Below are 17283 nucleotides of genomic sequence, written 5' to 3'. Positions count from 1 at the left end.
GGTTCTTCGTCCGCTAGGAGGCGGCCCCCGCCGCCGGAAAGCGGCCGGCGGCTCGTTCCACGCGCGCGCGCCGACTGCCTCGGGGTCGCGGCCCTTGTCCGGGGGATTCTGGATTTCGCCGGCCTATGGCTGCCGACGCGGGCTGGGTGGGAGCGGAGGCCGCCCCTGGTGGGGGATGGGGGGCGCGGGCTGAGGGCTTTATGCTGCACGTGGATCCGACTCCCCGGGTGGGTCGCGGCGCCGCTCTACATACGGGTCGTCTCCGGACAGGTGCGGACAGCTGCGACCGGCCCAGCAGTTTCGGGAGCCGTGGAACCAGTGAGCCGGGGCTGTGGGTGCGGGCGGTGTGGTTCTGGGAGGGGGGAAGATTCGTCGCCTGCTGCTAATGTTCTCTCGGCGTTGTGCGAGAGCAGTTAGTTGCTTGTGTACAAATAAGAGGTAAAGGGAAAGAATAGCTTAGGTGTGGCCATCTCGAGGTGACCTGCAGTCTGGGTACAGCTTCAGATCGCCATGCCTTGCAGCCGCTTAATCGTGTGGGCTTTCTCCAAATTTCAGTGTTTGAAGATACTGTGGAGGAGCGTGTCATCAATGAAGAATATAAGATCTGGAAGAAGAATACACCGTTTCTGTATGACCTGGTTATGACCCATGCTCTTCAGTGGCCCAGTCTTACCGTTCAGTGGCTTCCTGAAGTGACTAAGTAAGGGTTTCGGGCTCCTTTTGTCTTGTGTTAATTTAAGTGTTGACCCGAATCCACTAGTTTTGGTGTCTGGTACGTGGAACACGTGCGTGTAATCAATTTAGCGCTTGGATGGGGTTACAGGTAATCTTTTTCAAAATTTGTGAGTCCTGGCGTACAAGTCTGGCGTTAAGATAGGAGAAAGAATTCCTGGTGAGATTAATGTGTTAAGGAAAGACCCCTGGTCTATTGGACATTTTGCGATTCAATATACAGAAGCGTATGTTGGGATCCCAGACCAATGGATTTCTTTAAAACTTATTTTCCCCATTTCTTAAGGAAAAATAGCATTTGTGCAAAAAAGTTCCCAGGTGACAGGCATATATGTGCACAGAGTAAACACACGTATGTAATCAGCCTCTAACGTGAATAAATTTTTAGTGGACAAGAATGTAACAGCATTTTACCAGAGACAAAGTGTTAACTGATTTACAGTGTGGAATAGCCTTTGAAATTGCCGTTTATCTTCTAGGGCTGTTCTTCTCAGCTATTTCTAAAATTTCTCTGCTTGGAATTTGTGGCATTTATTGAACACAAAGTACAGGGGTATGTGAAGAATTGTCGTTGTGTTTGGCTTAATCCTTACATGGTGGTATTACCACTACTTTTTATCCTTGTTCTGTTTTACAAATTAAGGATCCTGTCCCGGATCACACCGCTGGTAAGTGGTGACAAAGACTCACTAGCCCAACCTGGCTTATACTTGCACTTTTCCTAGGTGGAACTTGATGATGTACTTTAAAGGTATGGTAAAGTTAGGTATTGAGCATATAATTTAATGAGTGTTAAACTCTAGAAAGGGGATTTTAGTGATAAGTTACTAAAAATGGGTTAATTTTGTTTAAAATCATGGAATAGCCAGAGTTTCTTTTGAATGTTGACTTTCATAAATACAGGGGCTTCCACTGAGGTCGCTAAAAGTCTCCCTGTAAATACATATGTATGGGAAGAGTAGCCAAGAACAAAATAACGGGGATTTCTAAGCATTAATATTTATGATAACTTTGAGTATCAAATACAGGTATTCTGACTTTGGTTTAGAGCAGTGTGTGCATTTGCCATTGTACCTTTGGTTAAGCAGATTTAAAACTTTAACAATTTAATTTACTTTCTCTTGGATCTTTTTGAGCTCTCAGCTGTAACATGATAGAAGAGTGCAGGCGCTTTTAAGTTAGAGACCTGGAGTTGAATCCTGCCTCCTTCCTGGTGGCTTTGGTAGTTAGGGCAAGTTGGTCAGTCTCTATCCCCAGGTTGTCTGGTCTGTAAATGGAGGTGCTGACAATACTGAAGGCCCACATTGAGGGAATGAGATCAGGGTAAGTATACAGTAAGTGGTGACTGATGCTGATTCTCCCAGCCATTCATATTCAGATTGGTTAGGCTTTTCCACTTGGGTTTCAGTGAAAGTTGCTCACTGAAATCTTTTTAAAATGTTACTTACGTGTTTTGTATAAAGATTTTAAAGGTAATAGGGCCTTATATATATTCTCAGCCTGGAAAGATTGCTTTTAAATTAACACTTAGCTCAACAGAAAATACTTTAAATTATGTATTCCATGTTGGTCTTTGCATATAAAGAAGTGGGAACTGGTTGTGGGATGTGCTGTGGCTCTGGGAATGCAAGAAAAATGCCAGCCAGCTTGCATTCTTGGCTGTTGAGGGTTGCTGTGAGCACTTTGCAGGGCTCTGTTTGGGGTGTGAAGGGGCTGTGATTGGGTTTTGTCACTATACAGAACAGTAAAAAGGTTGAGAAACTAGACCCTACTCAATTGCATGAGGCCTTCTGCTGAGGTATAACATGCTCCCCAATTATAACTGCATGTTGTGAACTGTTTTCCTTAAGTTAAATAATTCAAATAATTGAGTCAGCTTAAAAAAAATTTTTGATTTAGGTATTTCTATAAGAAATTATGTTTTAAAGCTCATAGATCTTTAAGCATTGTGGTTAACTAACAAGCTTTTGTGATAGATCAAATATTGATAATACAAAAGCATATAGTGAAAAGTAAGTTTTCCATCCACACCCCTATTTTGAGTTTCCTTACCAAGATCATTGTTCTCAATTTCTTAATGATCCTGCCAGCATGAAGTGCATATTTTTATCTTTTCTTCCATCTTTCTGTATGGTAGTCAGTTCGCTTGACTTGGAGACTTTCCTGTCAGCCTGCTCAGATAAGCTCAGTTGTTTTAAGGATTCCCATTTACGGATACACGTAATTTGTGTCATCAGTTCCTTAATAAGGGATATTGAGATTGTCGTTTTTTGCTGCTACAGGCAGTGCTGCTTAGAATGATCTTACAGCAATCTGTGATTGTTGCGTGGATTTTTTTAATGTGGAAGCCGTGGTCAAAGGACTCTAGCTGTGGCACCTGACAGTGTTTCATCGGTGCTCCTGCAGTCTTGGGTGTATTCAATGTGGGAGGAAAATGGAGTGATGTTCATTAGTTAAGGAAAGGAGCTTGTTTTATAATAATAGCGGTGATGTAAATGAAAGATTTCATGATCCCCATTCCAAAATCTGGGGTGCTCAAGTCCTTTATGGTCACATTTCCGTATCTGAGTACTGCATCCAAGGATTCAAACAGTCCACACATCTATGCTTGGCTTCCTCCATGAGTGTAAGGGTCGTAGATAGAAAAAAGTCGGTGTGTTTGTGAACCTCAGCAGTTCCAATCCATATGTTGTTCAAGGGTCAGTTGTGTGTTTGCTAAAGAGATTTTAGTGTGATTGGGGGAGACTAACTTGTTAGCCAATGATTTCTTGTAAGATTAGTGCAACTTTTCTTTCTTCCTTAAACAGACCTGAAGGAAAGGATTACGCCCTTCACTGGCTGGTGTTGGGAACCCACACTTCTGATGAGCAGAATCATCTCGTGGTTGCTCGTGTTCATATTCCAAATGATGATGCCCAGTTTGATGCTTCCCACTGTGACAGTGAGAAGGGTGGTAGGTATACCGTATGGTGTCTGAGGGAGTATGCCTCTTTCTCATTACATATTATTAGGATTTTACACTAACATCTTTTGGCCCAACAGTTTAACTTGTAGAACTTGATCCAACAGAGCTACTCACCACATGTGGGAATTTCATAACAGATTTTTGCAAAGTTGAAAAAATGAGTAACCTAGCAATCCATACATTACTTCATAGAAAGTTGGTTGAACTCGTATATTTGAAAAACTGCTTCAGTACATAAGAATGAAATAAATCTGAATGGACTTGTATGGAAAAGAGTCCAAGACAAATTGAATTATCATTATCTCTGATATTAGTACCCACTTTGGTAAAAATAATGTGTTGGTGTGTGCATGGAAAAAAGTTGGGAGGCATGTGTGCCAAATAGTTCATAATGGCTTTCTTTTGATGTGTGTATGAAGGTTGACTCCTCCCATTTCCCCAATCAGACACACATTTCCTTGTTATAGTATTCTTACAACCACCCAAGAAGTTGAGTGATTTTGCTGGAAGGACTCATAAGATGCGATAGCAAATTATCCCCATGGCTAAAGTTCGTTACAGTAAGGAATACAGAACAAAAGCAGCAGGAGAATGGGTAGACATCAGGGAGCTTAGGGAGGTCTGGCACAGTCTCCTTCAAGGCTGCACAGGGTATACTTTCTCTGGCAGCCAGCAGCAGGGACATGAGCTGATAACTGCCCAGGAAAACCCATTCAAGTGGCAGGATCTGGGGGGCTAGTTTCACAGGCACATCCTGCTGACAACCAGGCATGACCACTGAAACTCGCTACGCTGCTAATGAAACCAGGTGCGTATCGTCAAATCTTGTCATTTGTGCAGTGCACCCCTGACAAACTGGTACAGCGTGGTCCATTGCTCCAGGTGTACACCACAAAATCATCAGTTTCATCAGTGACATAAAGAACCTTCTGAGATCCATGTTCTCAGGAGTTGGCCAGAAGCCAGTCATGATCCCACTGTCCCTCAAGTTGGAGGACGAAGCAGCCAAACCAGCTGGGTTGTTAGGTCTTTCCTCACAGCCCTAAATGACTTAAGAGAGCATAACATTTCCCAGCATCTGCTTTAGGAATTTTTCTTGCTGAAAATAAAATTTATTATAACTGAAGTCCTTTCACACTTATTCCCATTCCTCTCTGTCCACAATTCATCACTATAAATTTATATGCCATTTTGAACTATTTGGATACAGTAGCAAATAAAATACGTTATGCGGGGTTCTTTTGGTCATACAACCTTGGTGCGTGGGTAGGTCTGCATGAACGCACGCCATGTAGCTGTCTATTTTAACGGCTATATAGTATTCCGTTGTGGTTAAACCTGTTTCTCCATTTGTCTACCAGGGAGGGGACAGTTGGGTTGTGTGGGCATGATTTCTTGCTTTTTTAAAATTTAATTTTATGGTTACGTTTTTGCTCCTCCACATATGTACTTGTTCTGCTTGTCCTCTGCCACACAGGTTTTTGCTCTTTACAGTGTTTCAGTGAACATCGGTGCTATGCCCACATACACGTGGGGAGAATCTCTAGTAGGAATGGCACCACTGGGTTATAGGATGTATCCGTGTCAACTTAAAAATAACATAAAACTGTTGTTCAAGATGAATTACCCAGTTTGTCACTAACAGTTCATACTCTGTTCCCCAACAATTTTCTGTAGGATTACATTCTAATGGGTGGCTTAAGTATTTTACACACTCAAAAGTCTAACACATTTGAGTTTTCAATTTTAGTGTTCTCTTTCTGGGTGCCTTTATAGTTAATTTTGGTGTGTTTTTTTTTTTTAAATGATTATGATCATGAAGATAGTGATATTATAGACTTTGAGTTTAAGAAAACAAAGGCCTGTGTTCAAAGTAAATCTTACCTGGAAACACAATTTTTTAAATAGGTGAGCTATTGAGATTGTTTATAGTAAAGAAATTGGACAACTTGATTATCTTCCATAGCAGTATGGAGTTGGGGTAGGGGCAGATTTAGAGCCAGGATCTCAGGTGGGATTATAGGAAGGGGTAGAATCAGGAAGGATCTCTTTTAAAAAGGCTGAGGTACTTTTCTTCTGGGGACACAGTGGAGTGGGCAAATGCTGAGAAGGGGAGTTGTGCTGGTCTGGGCTATGTGAAATGGAGTAGAACTGTCGGCCACACAGAAATGGTAAACTGTTGGCTACAGAAAAGGCTTCTTCATGATACTAAACCACAGAGCCAGTGGTCGCCAAGTATCCCACTTAGGGGGAACTGGCTGGAACGGGGATATGGGCTTACTGCTTTTGATGTTACTTCTCCAGATCCTGGCCAGTCTGTTTACCTGTTACTGCCTGGTGCCATCAAGCATTTGAGTTAGTGTTCCCTGACCAGAGACACAGGGTGCGCTAAAAAGGAACGTGGGAAGCAGCAGCAATATGTAGGTCAAGAAGAAATGACACATTATAATGTGATATCTCTGAACTCTGTCAGCATTTAAGTCAGGTTTTTATCTATGAGAACAAAAAAAGGAAATGTTCTTGTTCTTGTCTGCTTGGATGTTTTCTATTTATGTATTCTTTCTGCTCTCATTTTGCTGCTTCTCAGACTTTAACCAACTTTGTGTGTAACTTTGTTATTTCTCCAAGGCCTTTTTAATAAGTGTTGATACCAGTCTTTAACACAGCAGATAGAGGTTCCTCCCTCATTTTAGCTTTACCAGTCTACAAGCAGTAGGCTTGAGTCTGCCAATAGGTGTGTGTGTCTTAGGTTTGTGTAGGAGTTACTTAGCACGTATTTCTTATTTGAGGGTGTTTCTGACTCGACTCAAGTACTGCTCCTATTCCTGAAAGAAGGTTAAACCTTCCCTGTCTTAATGAAACAAAACAAGATGCTAGTTCACTACAGTACTTCCAGATGACTGGTACTTGAGCAAAAGGGCTGAGTGTGTTTATCCATAGTTGTTGAAGTTTCAGGGAATAATCACATCTTCACAAGTGAGAGGGACTGAATTTTAATTGTTCTGTATATCAGGTAGAACTGAATTCTCTCGCATCAAATCACTGTCAGTGTTTTCCTGTGCAAATGACTTTTGGGAATAAATGACTTCCCACTGGGCAGTGGACCTGTATATCTATGTTCTTTCTCTTGCTGGTCAATTTGTCTTGTATTCAGTCAGGTTAAAATCCCAACCCTGTTGGGTTGATTCAGCTAGGTGACCTGTGATTTTTAATCCTAAGTGTATGTGTTTATTCTTTCTTCTCACATTAGAATTTGGTGGCTTTGGTTCTGTAACAGGAAAAATTGAATGTGAAATTAAAATCAACCACGAAGGAGAAGTGAACCGTGCTCGTTACATGCCGCAGAATCCTCACATCATTGCAACAAAAACACCATCTTCTGACGTGCTGGTTTTCGACTATACAAAGCACCCTGCTAAGCCAGGTATGGGGGGATAAAGTCAGGTCCTCACTTGAAAGCTTATTTTTCATTTGACGTGGTAATTGCTTTGGCATCATTCAAATTAGTACACACTATAATTTTTAAAGGTTTAAAAATTGTTCAGGGGAGGGGAGTGTGAGGGCTGTCTCATAACCTCCCTTGAGTTCAGTGATTTAATAGTAGGACTTCACAGTGGATTATACTCCTGGCTAAGCCTTAATACAGCGAAGGATACAGAGCAAAAGTGGGAGGGAAAAGATGGCACGTGAGGAGGGAGTGTCTAGAGCGGTCAGGCCCAGGCTGCTGGGTGTTTTCCTGCTGGGCCCCATAGAACTTGCTTTCTCCCCAGCAGCAAACCACAGGGGCATATGCTAAGTGTCTTTGCCCAGGGAAGCCCATTTGAATTTGGGAGTCAGGTTTTTATGGGAGGTTTGGTCTTGTAGACACTTCCTGCTCTCTGAGCAGCCATAGTAAGGGAAATAGGACCCCAGCATTGAAACCAGATGCATCATGAATCTTGCTAAACAGTCCTACAAGTCGTGACAGGTTGCTCCGGCACGCCTCACCGCTCTGGGCATACACAACTTCAGCAGTTGGTAACATGAAGAATTTTGTGATGGTCACATTCCCAAGGGTTGGCTGGGGGTTCAGTCATGGGTGCAGGCGATCCTGACCTGCAGTGTTAATTAACTATTTCCTTACAAAAATTTTTCTAAAAATTGACTGGTATGCATGGGCGTGGGATGGGAACACATTAGCCCCTCACAAACATATGGCATAGCTGTGTTGGAGCTAGGTTTTGCAAAGGAACTAGTCATTTTATGGTCACGGGACTTGGTTTGCATCGACTGAAATGAGGTGCAAAGAAACCTCTTTTCTAGGCCTCTGTGGCCAGACCAAGTCCTTGTTGGCATGGAGGACTGTTCCAAACATTGTAACGAACTTTGTGGCTCAATGGGGGGAGAGAATTTGCTCTTACCAGTTCTGATCAACAGATAAACACTTAGTAGTTAATGTATTTTTTTTCTTCTTTAGACCCAAGTGGAGAATGTAATCCTGATCTTAGATTAAGAGGTCACCAAAAGGAAGGCTATGGTCTTTCCTGGAATTCTAATTTGAGTGGACATCTCCTAAGTGCATCTGACGACCATGTGAGAAACCTATTTTTCCTCTCCTGCTCACATACCCAGAGTTAGAGAGTGCTCCTCCCCGGAGGAGCACTCCATAGATAGAAAGTTTTTGAAGATGATACTGCTGATGCTTGTGATAACATTTGTTGGGTCTTAGAGCATTGGTTCTCAAACTGCCCTTTGGGGGTCCATGGGGCTCTTTTGAAGCAGCCTTGGGATGGTGGGAAAATAGACATAGGACTTCCCATTGTTAAAAAGAAATGATTTCATGTGAATGACATTTTAGGTTATTTTTATTTTAAGTGTATAGTTCAGAGGTTGTTAGTGTATTCACAAAGTTGTACGGCCATCTCAAATTAGAAGGTATTATCACCAGATGTCCCAGAAAGAAACTCCACTTCCAGTAGTCACTCCCCAGCCTGTCTTTCCCCAGCTCCTGGCTACCACTGATTTACTTTCTCTCTGTAGATGTGTCCGTTCTCAGTGTTCCAGATAAATGGAATTGTCTCTTAGCTTCATCTGTTTTGAAGTCTTGTCAGTGCTTCATTCCTTTATTGTGATTGAGTAGGCTTCTGTTCTGGATATATTACAGTTTACTCATTTATTGGTGGACATTAGGGTGTTCTTCACTTTGGGGTTCTTTTCACTGATGTTGCTACAAACATTTTGCACAAGTTTTTGTGTGGATATGTTTTTATTTCTCTTGGGCAATTACCTAGGAGTGGAATTACTAGGTCATACGGCAACTATGTTTAACTTTTTGAAGAACTGCCAAATTGTTTTCCAAGGCAGCTGTACCACTTTACATTCCCATCAGCACTATACCAAGGTTCTAGTTTCTCTACATCTGCACCGACACTTGTTACTGTCTGTCTCTTATTATAGACTTCCAAGTGGGTGTGAAGTGCTATCTGACTAGTTTTGATTTATATTTCCCTGATGACTAATAACACTGAGCCCTCTCTGCATGTGTTTATTGACCACTCATGTCTTCTTGGGGAAAATACTTATTTAGGTCCTTTGTCCATTAAAATAGTTTTTTTTTTTTTTAAATGTTTGAGTTTTAAGAGATCCTTGTATAGTCTAAAGTACAAGTCCTATCAAATTTTCCCTCATTTTGTGGGTTGTCTTTTTCACTTTTTTGAGGATGTTCTTGAAAGCACAAAAACTTGGAATTTTGTGTTCAGTTTATGTATTTTATATTGTCATTTGTGTGGTACCTATGAAATTGTCTTATAACCCAACAACACAAAGATTTAAGCTTATTATTTTCTTAGGATTTTATTTGTACTTTAAGCTTTTACATTTAGGACTTTGATCCATTTTGAGTTAATTGTTGTATATGATGTGAAGTAGGGGTTTTATTCTCTTGTATGTGAATATCCAGTTTTCCCAGCACTGTTATTAAAAAGCCCTGCCTTCCCTCTCTGAGTTAACTGGCTTTCCCGTCCTTAATATCATTTTAACCAGAGCACCACACAAATGCAAAGTGATTCTGTTCCTCTGTTGTAGCTCAGTGTTTGTGGTGTTCTTGCCCTTAACAGCCTTATATTCTCTCATGGTCGCCATACTGTAAGTAAAAAAAAAACAACTGGTATGATTCCAGCCTGAGGCCAGACCTCGACTTGTGGGGCTTTTGAAGCTCCTGTAACTTGGCCACAGTTAGCATTTTGTGTCAGCTTTAGGAGAGTTAGGTTCCTTGCTGAGAATAGGACCTGTCACATTATAGACCTTTACATTTCTGTTGATAGCAATTTCTGTTAAGCTTTTTGAAACATTGAAAGTGGCTAATTGCCCCAGTCAAGCTGCTTTAGTTGTAGCAACCCGAACTGACTGGCTCATTTAAACAGAAAAGGAGTGTATCAGAAGGTGGTTGCTAGGGGAGCTCACCAAATTGCCCTGATGGCTGGAAAATGGCCCAGAAAAGAAAGGAGAGGCCAAGTGGGGCAAGTGAGGGAGTTGTTCTTGGTGCCTGGACAGTCCTACTCCATCCCAGATTTTCCTTTGTTCCCAACTGGAAGTCCGGGTTACACTGGAGCCTCAGCCCTGTCACGTGATCTGGGAGGCCAGGATTCAGGGTCCGCCTTTGTACTCAGTCAGGAAGCTACCTGCTTCCTCCGAGTCACCCAGGGAGAGGCTCTGCACTCCTAGGATAGGTTCTTCATTGCTAGTGCTGTTTGAGGGTGCCAGGCTGGGAATTGCTAGGCCTTTTAGTAGCTGTCCTCTCCTGAGGATGGTGTGTGTGCTGGGCTTGTTGCTAGTCTCCCAGGAACCGTCTGAGGTGAAGGGTGGGGGAGGCTGGTAGAAGCCCCAGCGTACCTTCCTTTCTCATGTGTGAGCTGTGTGTTTAAGTAACCAGAACGAGAACGTATATGGTAGGGGAAACGGTGGCTTTTATTGGGAACTAGCTTTGCTATGGGCACCTCTTCACATAGGCCAGTGTTTTGCATAGAGGTGAAACTCACATTGTGTCAGTGTAATTAATCAAGGAAACCTTACTGGAATGAATTCTGTCTTAAACCATTGGATGAGGCTCATTGCTTTATAGCTTGTGTTATTTTTTTCATAAAAACTGAAGGCTTTCCTCTTGTTATCGGATGTCAGGAGAAGCCTGTACTCACAGATCTCCTTGGCCATTCCGTGGAGTCTGCTGGTATTTTAAGGAACAAGGCCTGGGGAGCTGTCTGCAGCTCCAGAGTAACCTAGTAGGGGCTTTTGCATCATCTGTCCTACTACCCAATGCCATGAAATGAGGCTTCTGTGTTCTTAAAAGATAAAGCCTTATTGTAGTAACCATCTTCCCGACCCAGTGTGAGTCGTGAGCATGTGTGCTCAGTAGATCCCAAGTGCTGGACTCCAAATGACTTGTGTCAGCTCAAGGAACGCCAGCTTGAGTGTCTCAGCCTGCCACTGTGTGTGTGCCCCCGCCCCCAACCAGGGGCATTTTCTTGGCCCAGAGGTCACGGAGGAAGCTCCAGAATCTTCCATTTGTGAAGCTTCACATTTGTTGTAGTGCTCCTCCCTTGCTTTTATTTCTGACTTTTGTGTAAATGGTTTTGTTTTTCACAAAGGTGTTTTAAATAAGATGCTACCCTTTACATGGAGTCTCTAAAGGGTGCTTGTTGATTTGTTTTCTCCTTCAGACTGTCTGTCTGTGGGATATAAATGCAGGACCAAAGGAAGGCAAAATTGTGGATGCTAAAGCCATCTTTACCGGCCACTCAGCCGTCGTGGAGGATGTGGCCTGGCACCTGCTGCACGAGTCTCTGTTTGGATCTGTTGCGGATGACCAGAAGCTCATGATGTAAGGGGTGGCAGGCTCTGGTGCATGGCACCCCCATGAGCAGCGGTGCCTGGGCCACTGCAGGGGTTGCTATTGCAGCTGGGCTCTGGCTTGACAAGGAAAGAAGGGAGGTGTGAGAAACACACGGTAACTTGCTTGCACGAAAGGCCTTTTTATAAAGGATCTCCTGTGCTGTGTGAATACAAGCTGCTCTTTTTAAAAAGAAAGACAACAGGCATGAACCTGAAGAACATGTCTGGCAGTGGGGATTAGCAAAACTAAGGTCAGGGAGGACAGCAATTCCATCACCGTGTGGCCGCTCAACCCCCAGTAATGCTTTCAGCTCAGAAATGAATACCTGAGGCAACTATTGCAAAATGCTGAAATCAGATAGGCTTGGTTGTAGGTCTCAAATTGTTAGGTTATTGTCAACATCTCTATTTTGTATGTGCCTGAAATATAACAAATGAGAAGGCAGAACTGTGGCCTTAGAGCTTGTCTGTAGGCTTGGGACACCTCACTGAGCGCTTGGGAGTCTGTGCTGCCGCCTCTGTGTTTTGACGTCTACAGGGCGGGCAGGCGGAGTGGGACTGATGAGAGCGGGCGGGTGGGGGGGGCACCTCTGTGCGGTGCGCCTTGTGCCTTTGTGTTGTAGATGGGACACCAGGTCCAACACCACCTCCAAGCCGAGTCACCTGGTGGACGCGCACACCGCGGAGGTCAACTGCCTGTCATTCAACCCCTACAGCGAGTTCATTCTCGCCACTGGCTCTGCAGATAAGGTTTCTATGTTTTGGCATATTTTGTGCTCACAAGCCCAGTTGTCTTAACATTGTAATCAGATACTTCAAAATTATCAGGTAAAATGCAGAAATGAATTCCTTTTCACTTGTGGTTTCCTTTAGACTGTAGCTTTATGGGATCTGCGTAACTTAAAGTTAAAGCTCCATACCTTCGAGTCTCATAAAGACGAGATTTTCCAGGTACGTGATGGTTGTCTGGTGTCTGTCAGGTTTTGGTGACTTCTTGGTGGGGTGGAATATTTTATATATGTGGCAGATGTGGGTCTTTATTTTTTAAGCTCCTCTTCTGCTAAAATTAACTGGTAGAAAATAAATTGCTTTTTAAGAGACTGTTAGTTAAGAAGTAGAAGAAAAAGCCTCACAGAACAGGGTCAGTTTAAAAGTGAGACCCAAGGATCTCTGTGTTGTGGTGTACCAGGGTGGCGGGTTCTTCAGTGGAGGACACCCTGTGCGGAGATTCGCATTGGCCGAATTACACTTTATTGGGACCCTTAAACAACTCTGGGATGGTTATGGGGCTGAAAAAGTTTTTGGGGACCCTTAGCAGAGTTCAAGTGACCTTCCTGGGGACAATCTGGGGACATGTGGACCATTAAAAGAACACTTTAAAGGGCAGGACGGGGAAGTTTCAGAACATGGCTTGGGAAGTTTCAGAACATGGCTTGGGAAAATGCCAAGGACTAGAATGACACCCACAAACGTTGAATGCATGTTTCTTTTAAACACTGAAAATGTGTCTTACTAGGTGCACTGGTCTCCACATAATGAAACTATTCTGGCTTCAAGTGGTACCGATCGCCGCCTGAATGTGTGGGATTTAAGGTAACAGAATTTGGCGACAGGAAACTGCATAAATACTGAAGTAACTTTTGAAATGCTTCCTGAGGAATCTGCTCTGCAAAGTAGAAGGGAATCAGCCTGTAGGCTAAACTGGTTCTACACGTGTGGTCTTTCTTTGCTGTGCAGGCATGACAGGGTGTGTGTCTGCCTCCCTGCCTGTGTGTTTTGAGTGTTCAGATGCATGTACTTTCTGGGCTTAGACTGGTGTTACATACTTTTGTGCTACTGGAATTCCAATCATGAAAGCATTGTGTTCTTTAATAGCAAAATTGGAGAAGAGCAATCAGCAGAGGATGCAGAAGACGGGCCTCCAGAACTCCTGGTATGTATTGTATTGGCTCTTAGGCAAGGTGAATTGCCCCGTGCACCCTGGGCTGTGTTGCTGGCTTATGTGGAGAAACGAGTCAGTGTAGCTTTTTTTCCTTAAGATTTGTTGTTTTTGTTGTTGCTATTTTTTTTTTTAAAGATTTTATTTGTGCATACAGAACTGGGATACAGGCCAGAGATGTGGAGGGTGAGAGAATTCACCAGAGACAGAGTGGAGTGCAGAACAGGCAGATCAACGAAATACACTGCTGAGGGGAGCAGCGGGCGGGTCAGGAGAGGTCTGCCACGCCATGTGGTCACCTCCGGGGCAGGCGGGAATCGAACTCATGAGGAAGCGGCTTTAGATTGTCAGTGCTGTGCTTTAACCCGCTGCGCCACCAGGGAGGGCCCAAGTTGTTGCTATTTTTTAACAAGAACTGGGGTGTAGGCCAGAGGTGTGGTGGGTGAGAAGGCTGCTGCGCCATGTGGGTCACCTGCCTGGCAGGGGATTGAAGTCAGAGTGGCTGACCACAGCTTCATAAAACTTAGACTTTAACCCACGCGCCCAGTGGGGGCGGGGGCTCGAAATGTGTAGCTCTTAAATATTTTCAAATGGAAGGTCTTGAGGTATTGTGATTGGGTTTCACATTTTACAAAAACAAGTAGAGGCCAGTAGGTTTTTATGACTGGTTCACTGAAGTTAATTTGAGCTCTTGGAAACCAGTGTCATTTTTCTATCACTTCAGTTGTAATCACATTTCTCAAGGCAGATATTGGCATTCTTTGAGCAACTCTGAGCGCTATCTAACAGTGTGAGGAAAAAATACTGGCCTAAGTTTTGAAGATCCCCAGCCTAGAATATGGACACCCCTCCATTTTACCTTGTTGGTGTTAGCAACGCCCTCTGTCTCCCATGTTGGCTTCTCTGCCCCTTGAAGGCTTACGAGGTGGCCATCCCCATCCTCACTGTCTGTCCTCCAGTGTATCCTTCAAGTCACTTTCCGTGAAGCATTGCCAGACTGAAGCAGTGGCTCTTTGTCCTTGTTTTGAATTCACTGTTTGTCTCCACCAGTCATTTGGCAGATAATCACTTGATTGCCTGTGCCGTATATTTAGCCCTGAGGCCAGTGCTAATTTTCTGTACACTTGTGCTGCGCTCACCACCTTTAAAAGGTAAAGAAAGCCCTTGAGAGGGAGCCCTACACTGAAGATGCTACTGAATCCCTCATTGTCCAAATATCCAAGAGCCTCTGCTCCTTGTCCAGTTTATCACCAGGCCCTGCACCTCAGGGCAAAAGGAAGCATGGGATGTACTGGCATTTGCAGTGTTAGTACCACTGCTGATGGAAGATTCTTTCTCAGTTAGCTGCTACCCAGAACAGGTCACAACATGGTTTATTCTGTATTGGGTGACTTCATTTGAAAAGTCTGCTTCGTGATGCAGGGCTTCATGATTTTTAACTGTTTGTGGACTAAGGTACTGCTACCAGCTGTTTCTACTTCCTTGATGCTTTTTAACTTTCGGTTAACACCTTTATTGAAAGGGCATTCACATGCCATATCAGTCACCTTTTTAAAGTATACCATTCAGCGGTTTCTAGTGTCTTTACAGTTGTCCGACATCATTTCTGGGGCGTTTGTGTCCCCTGAAACAAATACCATATCTGGGGACCATCACACCCTATCTCCATCCCCCAAGTCCCTGGCCACCGCTCATTTCCTTATTTCTCTTGAGATTTGCCAGTTCTGGGTACTGTGGAGTCAGGCAACCTGTGGTCTTTTGTACTAACTCGTGGAGTTGGCATAGTGGTTTCAAGGTTGCCAGCTATTTTTTGATCTTCAGGGAGAGATGAGTATAACATTATAACATTTGGAACATTATGCTCTGTGACAGTTTCATGGTCCCTGTCAAAATCCATTAGGTTTTTCTTCTTCCATGAGAGTCTGAAATCAAGAGTTAGTGAAATAAAGCTTCAGGTATAGCAAGGTGGATACTAACTCACTTTAATGTGTCATGGAGAAAGCAGTGCATGTTCCAAGCCAGTGGTGGTAGACTATTTTGAAAAGCTGTTTATCCCATCTCACATTTTTACACTGATAAAATATATTACGTAAGCTAGTTATTTAGCATCTAACCCTAACTGGTAGACAGCAGGAAGTGACTTTAGTGTTGAGAACAGTGTTTGCGTTCCTGCATCTTTAAGGAGGTTCAGTCCTTTCCCATGAGGTCCTTTCACAGGAAACATCCTGTACCCCCCCCCCCCAATCTCCTGTCCCTACTACGGGGCTTCTGGGAGCCATACTTTTAGATTCCTGGGGGCCCTTCTCCCCACCTGGGCACTGTGCCTTCTAAGATGCAGGATGGCTGAGAGGCAGATCTTTCAGTCAGGTAAAGCTGTGTTAAGCTGAAGAGTCAGGCTCCTCAGACCACTTTTTGGAAAGAGCATACAAAATGGGATGTTCTGGAAATGTGTCACCTTGAGTATCTTCAGTACTGGACTGATAGTGAGGCTGAGTCCCCGTGAGTGGCGTTGGGTTGGGAGACAGCTGTGTGTTCCTGGGAATGTGTCCTTATTCTTAAGTGATGCGGCTTCAGCCCATGTGGGCCACATGTCCCATCTGCAGTTTTGGTGGCTTGGTAAAGTACACACACAGGGCATTCTGTTGACATTGGGGGGCCTAGCCCAGGGCCTTTAGCCATCTCTGCGCGATGCTCTGTCACTCTGTTAGAAGGCTTGGGGGAGTTTCCCAGCAGTGGACTGGAGTGGATCCTTGCAGCCTTGTGTTCTCTCCATACTGCAGGGCCACAACCCCCAGTTGTAAGGCTGCTTCCTTGAAAACCAACTGGACTGGAGATAAACCAAGATGAGGTTTTTTTTTGTTCTTATTAACAGTTTATTCATGGAGGACACACCGCCAAGATATCTGATTTTAGCTGGAACCCCAATGAGCCTTGGGTCATCTGCTCAGTGTCCGAGGATAACATCATGCAGATATGGCAAATGGTGAGCTAAACTGATTTTCCTTAATGATTATCTTGTAAAAGAGAGACTTGCTGCTGACATAAAAATGTTCCAGCTCTGTAGGTACATAATTATCCCAAATGTTTCTAGAAAGGAAACAGTCAGCCAGCCGTTTTCCACTTGAGGTGACTAGCACCTGTTGGGTCAGGGCTCCTCTGTGTAAACACAGGTGAGGGCTTGGTGTCTGAGCCAATGTTCATTCACTGTCCCCTGCCAGTTGGGCCCTGGGCACCACAGCACTGTCGGGTACCTGCTGTGTCACTGGGGTAAGGCTACCAGATCCGAGTCACTGCATTTATCATCCCTTCGTTAGCCTTCTGGACAGTGCCAGAAACTTTGGAAAGTGCCTTGTCTGAACAACGGTTAAAGAAGTAGGGCCCAGGCAGCTGGGGTCTGTACGCTAACTTAGACACTGGTAGTCTCGGAAACACTGGCTGCCTTTACCCACTCGGTGCGTCAGTGCCTGTTGGGTGAAAGCCACAGAGGAAATGACCCAAAAAGTTACTCTAAAAATGTATCCACATTTCGCTTTATAAGATTGAAAACGACCAGTGAATCCTAAAATCTGGATAATTATTAAATGTTATTTTTACGTTACCTTGTAAAAACCCCCGGGGGAGTTTTACCTGTGAATTTATTTGGTTGTCATCTCCAGGCTGAAAATATATACAATGATGAAGAGTCAGATGTCACACCATCGGAACTGGAGGGGCAAGGATCTTAAACCCAAAGTAAAAGAAGTGTTTCTGTTGAATGTATGCTACATTGAATGCTTGGTTT

At 43.8% G+C, this 17283-nt stretch overlaps 1 protein-coding gene across 3 annotated transcripts in view; it reads left to right on the top strand.

The window, feature by feature from the left end:
* RBBP7 (retinoblastoma binding protein 7) overlaps positions 1-17235 on the top strand; it is a 17902-nt gene extending 667 nt beyond the window's left edge. Inside the window, exons 2-13 of one of the 3 annotated variants that reach the window (XM_012730320.1) lie at positions 271-318; positions 556-700; positions 3540-3685; positions 6975-7121; positions 8154-8269; positions 11392-11552; positions 12187-12313; positions 12437-12514; positions 13080-13156; positions 13439-13496; positions 16375-16485; positions 17159-17235. In XM_012730320.1, coding sequence (XP_012585774.1) covers positions 271-318; positions 556-700; positions 3540-3685; positions 6975-7121; positions 8154-8269; positions 11392-11552; positions 12187-12313; positions 12437-12514; positions 13080-13156; positions 13439-13496; positions 16375-16485; positions 17159-17227 — 1283 coding nt within the window. In that variant the 3' untranslated portion in view covers positions 17228-17235. Of the gene's footprint in view, positions 1-270; positions 319-555; positions 701-3539; positions 3686-6947; positions 7122-8153; positions 8270-11391; positions 11553-12186; positions 12314-12436; positions 12515-13079; positions 13157-13438; positions 13497-16374; positions 16486-17158 lie in introns of all 3 variants that reach the window. The other 2 variants (XM_012730319.1, XM_004689886.2) reach the window with 2 other exon arrangements.
* Positions 17236-17283: the final 48 nt, after the last annotated feature.

Source organism: Condylura cristata, unplaced genomic scaffold, assembly GCF_000260355.1.
Source record: "Condylura cristata isolate star-nosed mole 26May11 unplaced genomic scaffold, ConCri1.0 scaffold00027, whole genome shotgun sequence".
Taxonomy (NCBI): Eukaryota; Metazoa; Chordata; class Mammalia; order Eulipotyphla; family Talpidae; genus Condylura; species Condylura cristata.
This window is presented reverse-complemented; position numbering and strand designations above follow the sequence as displayed.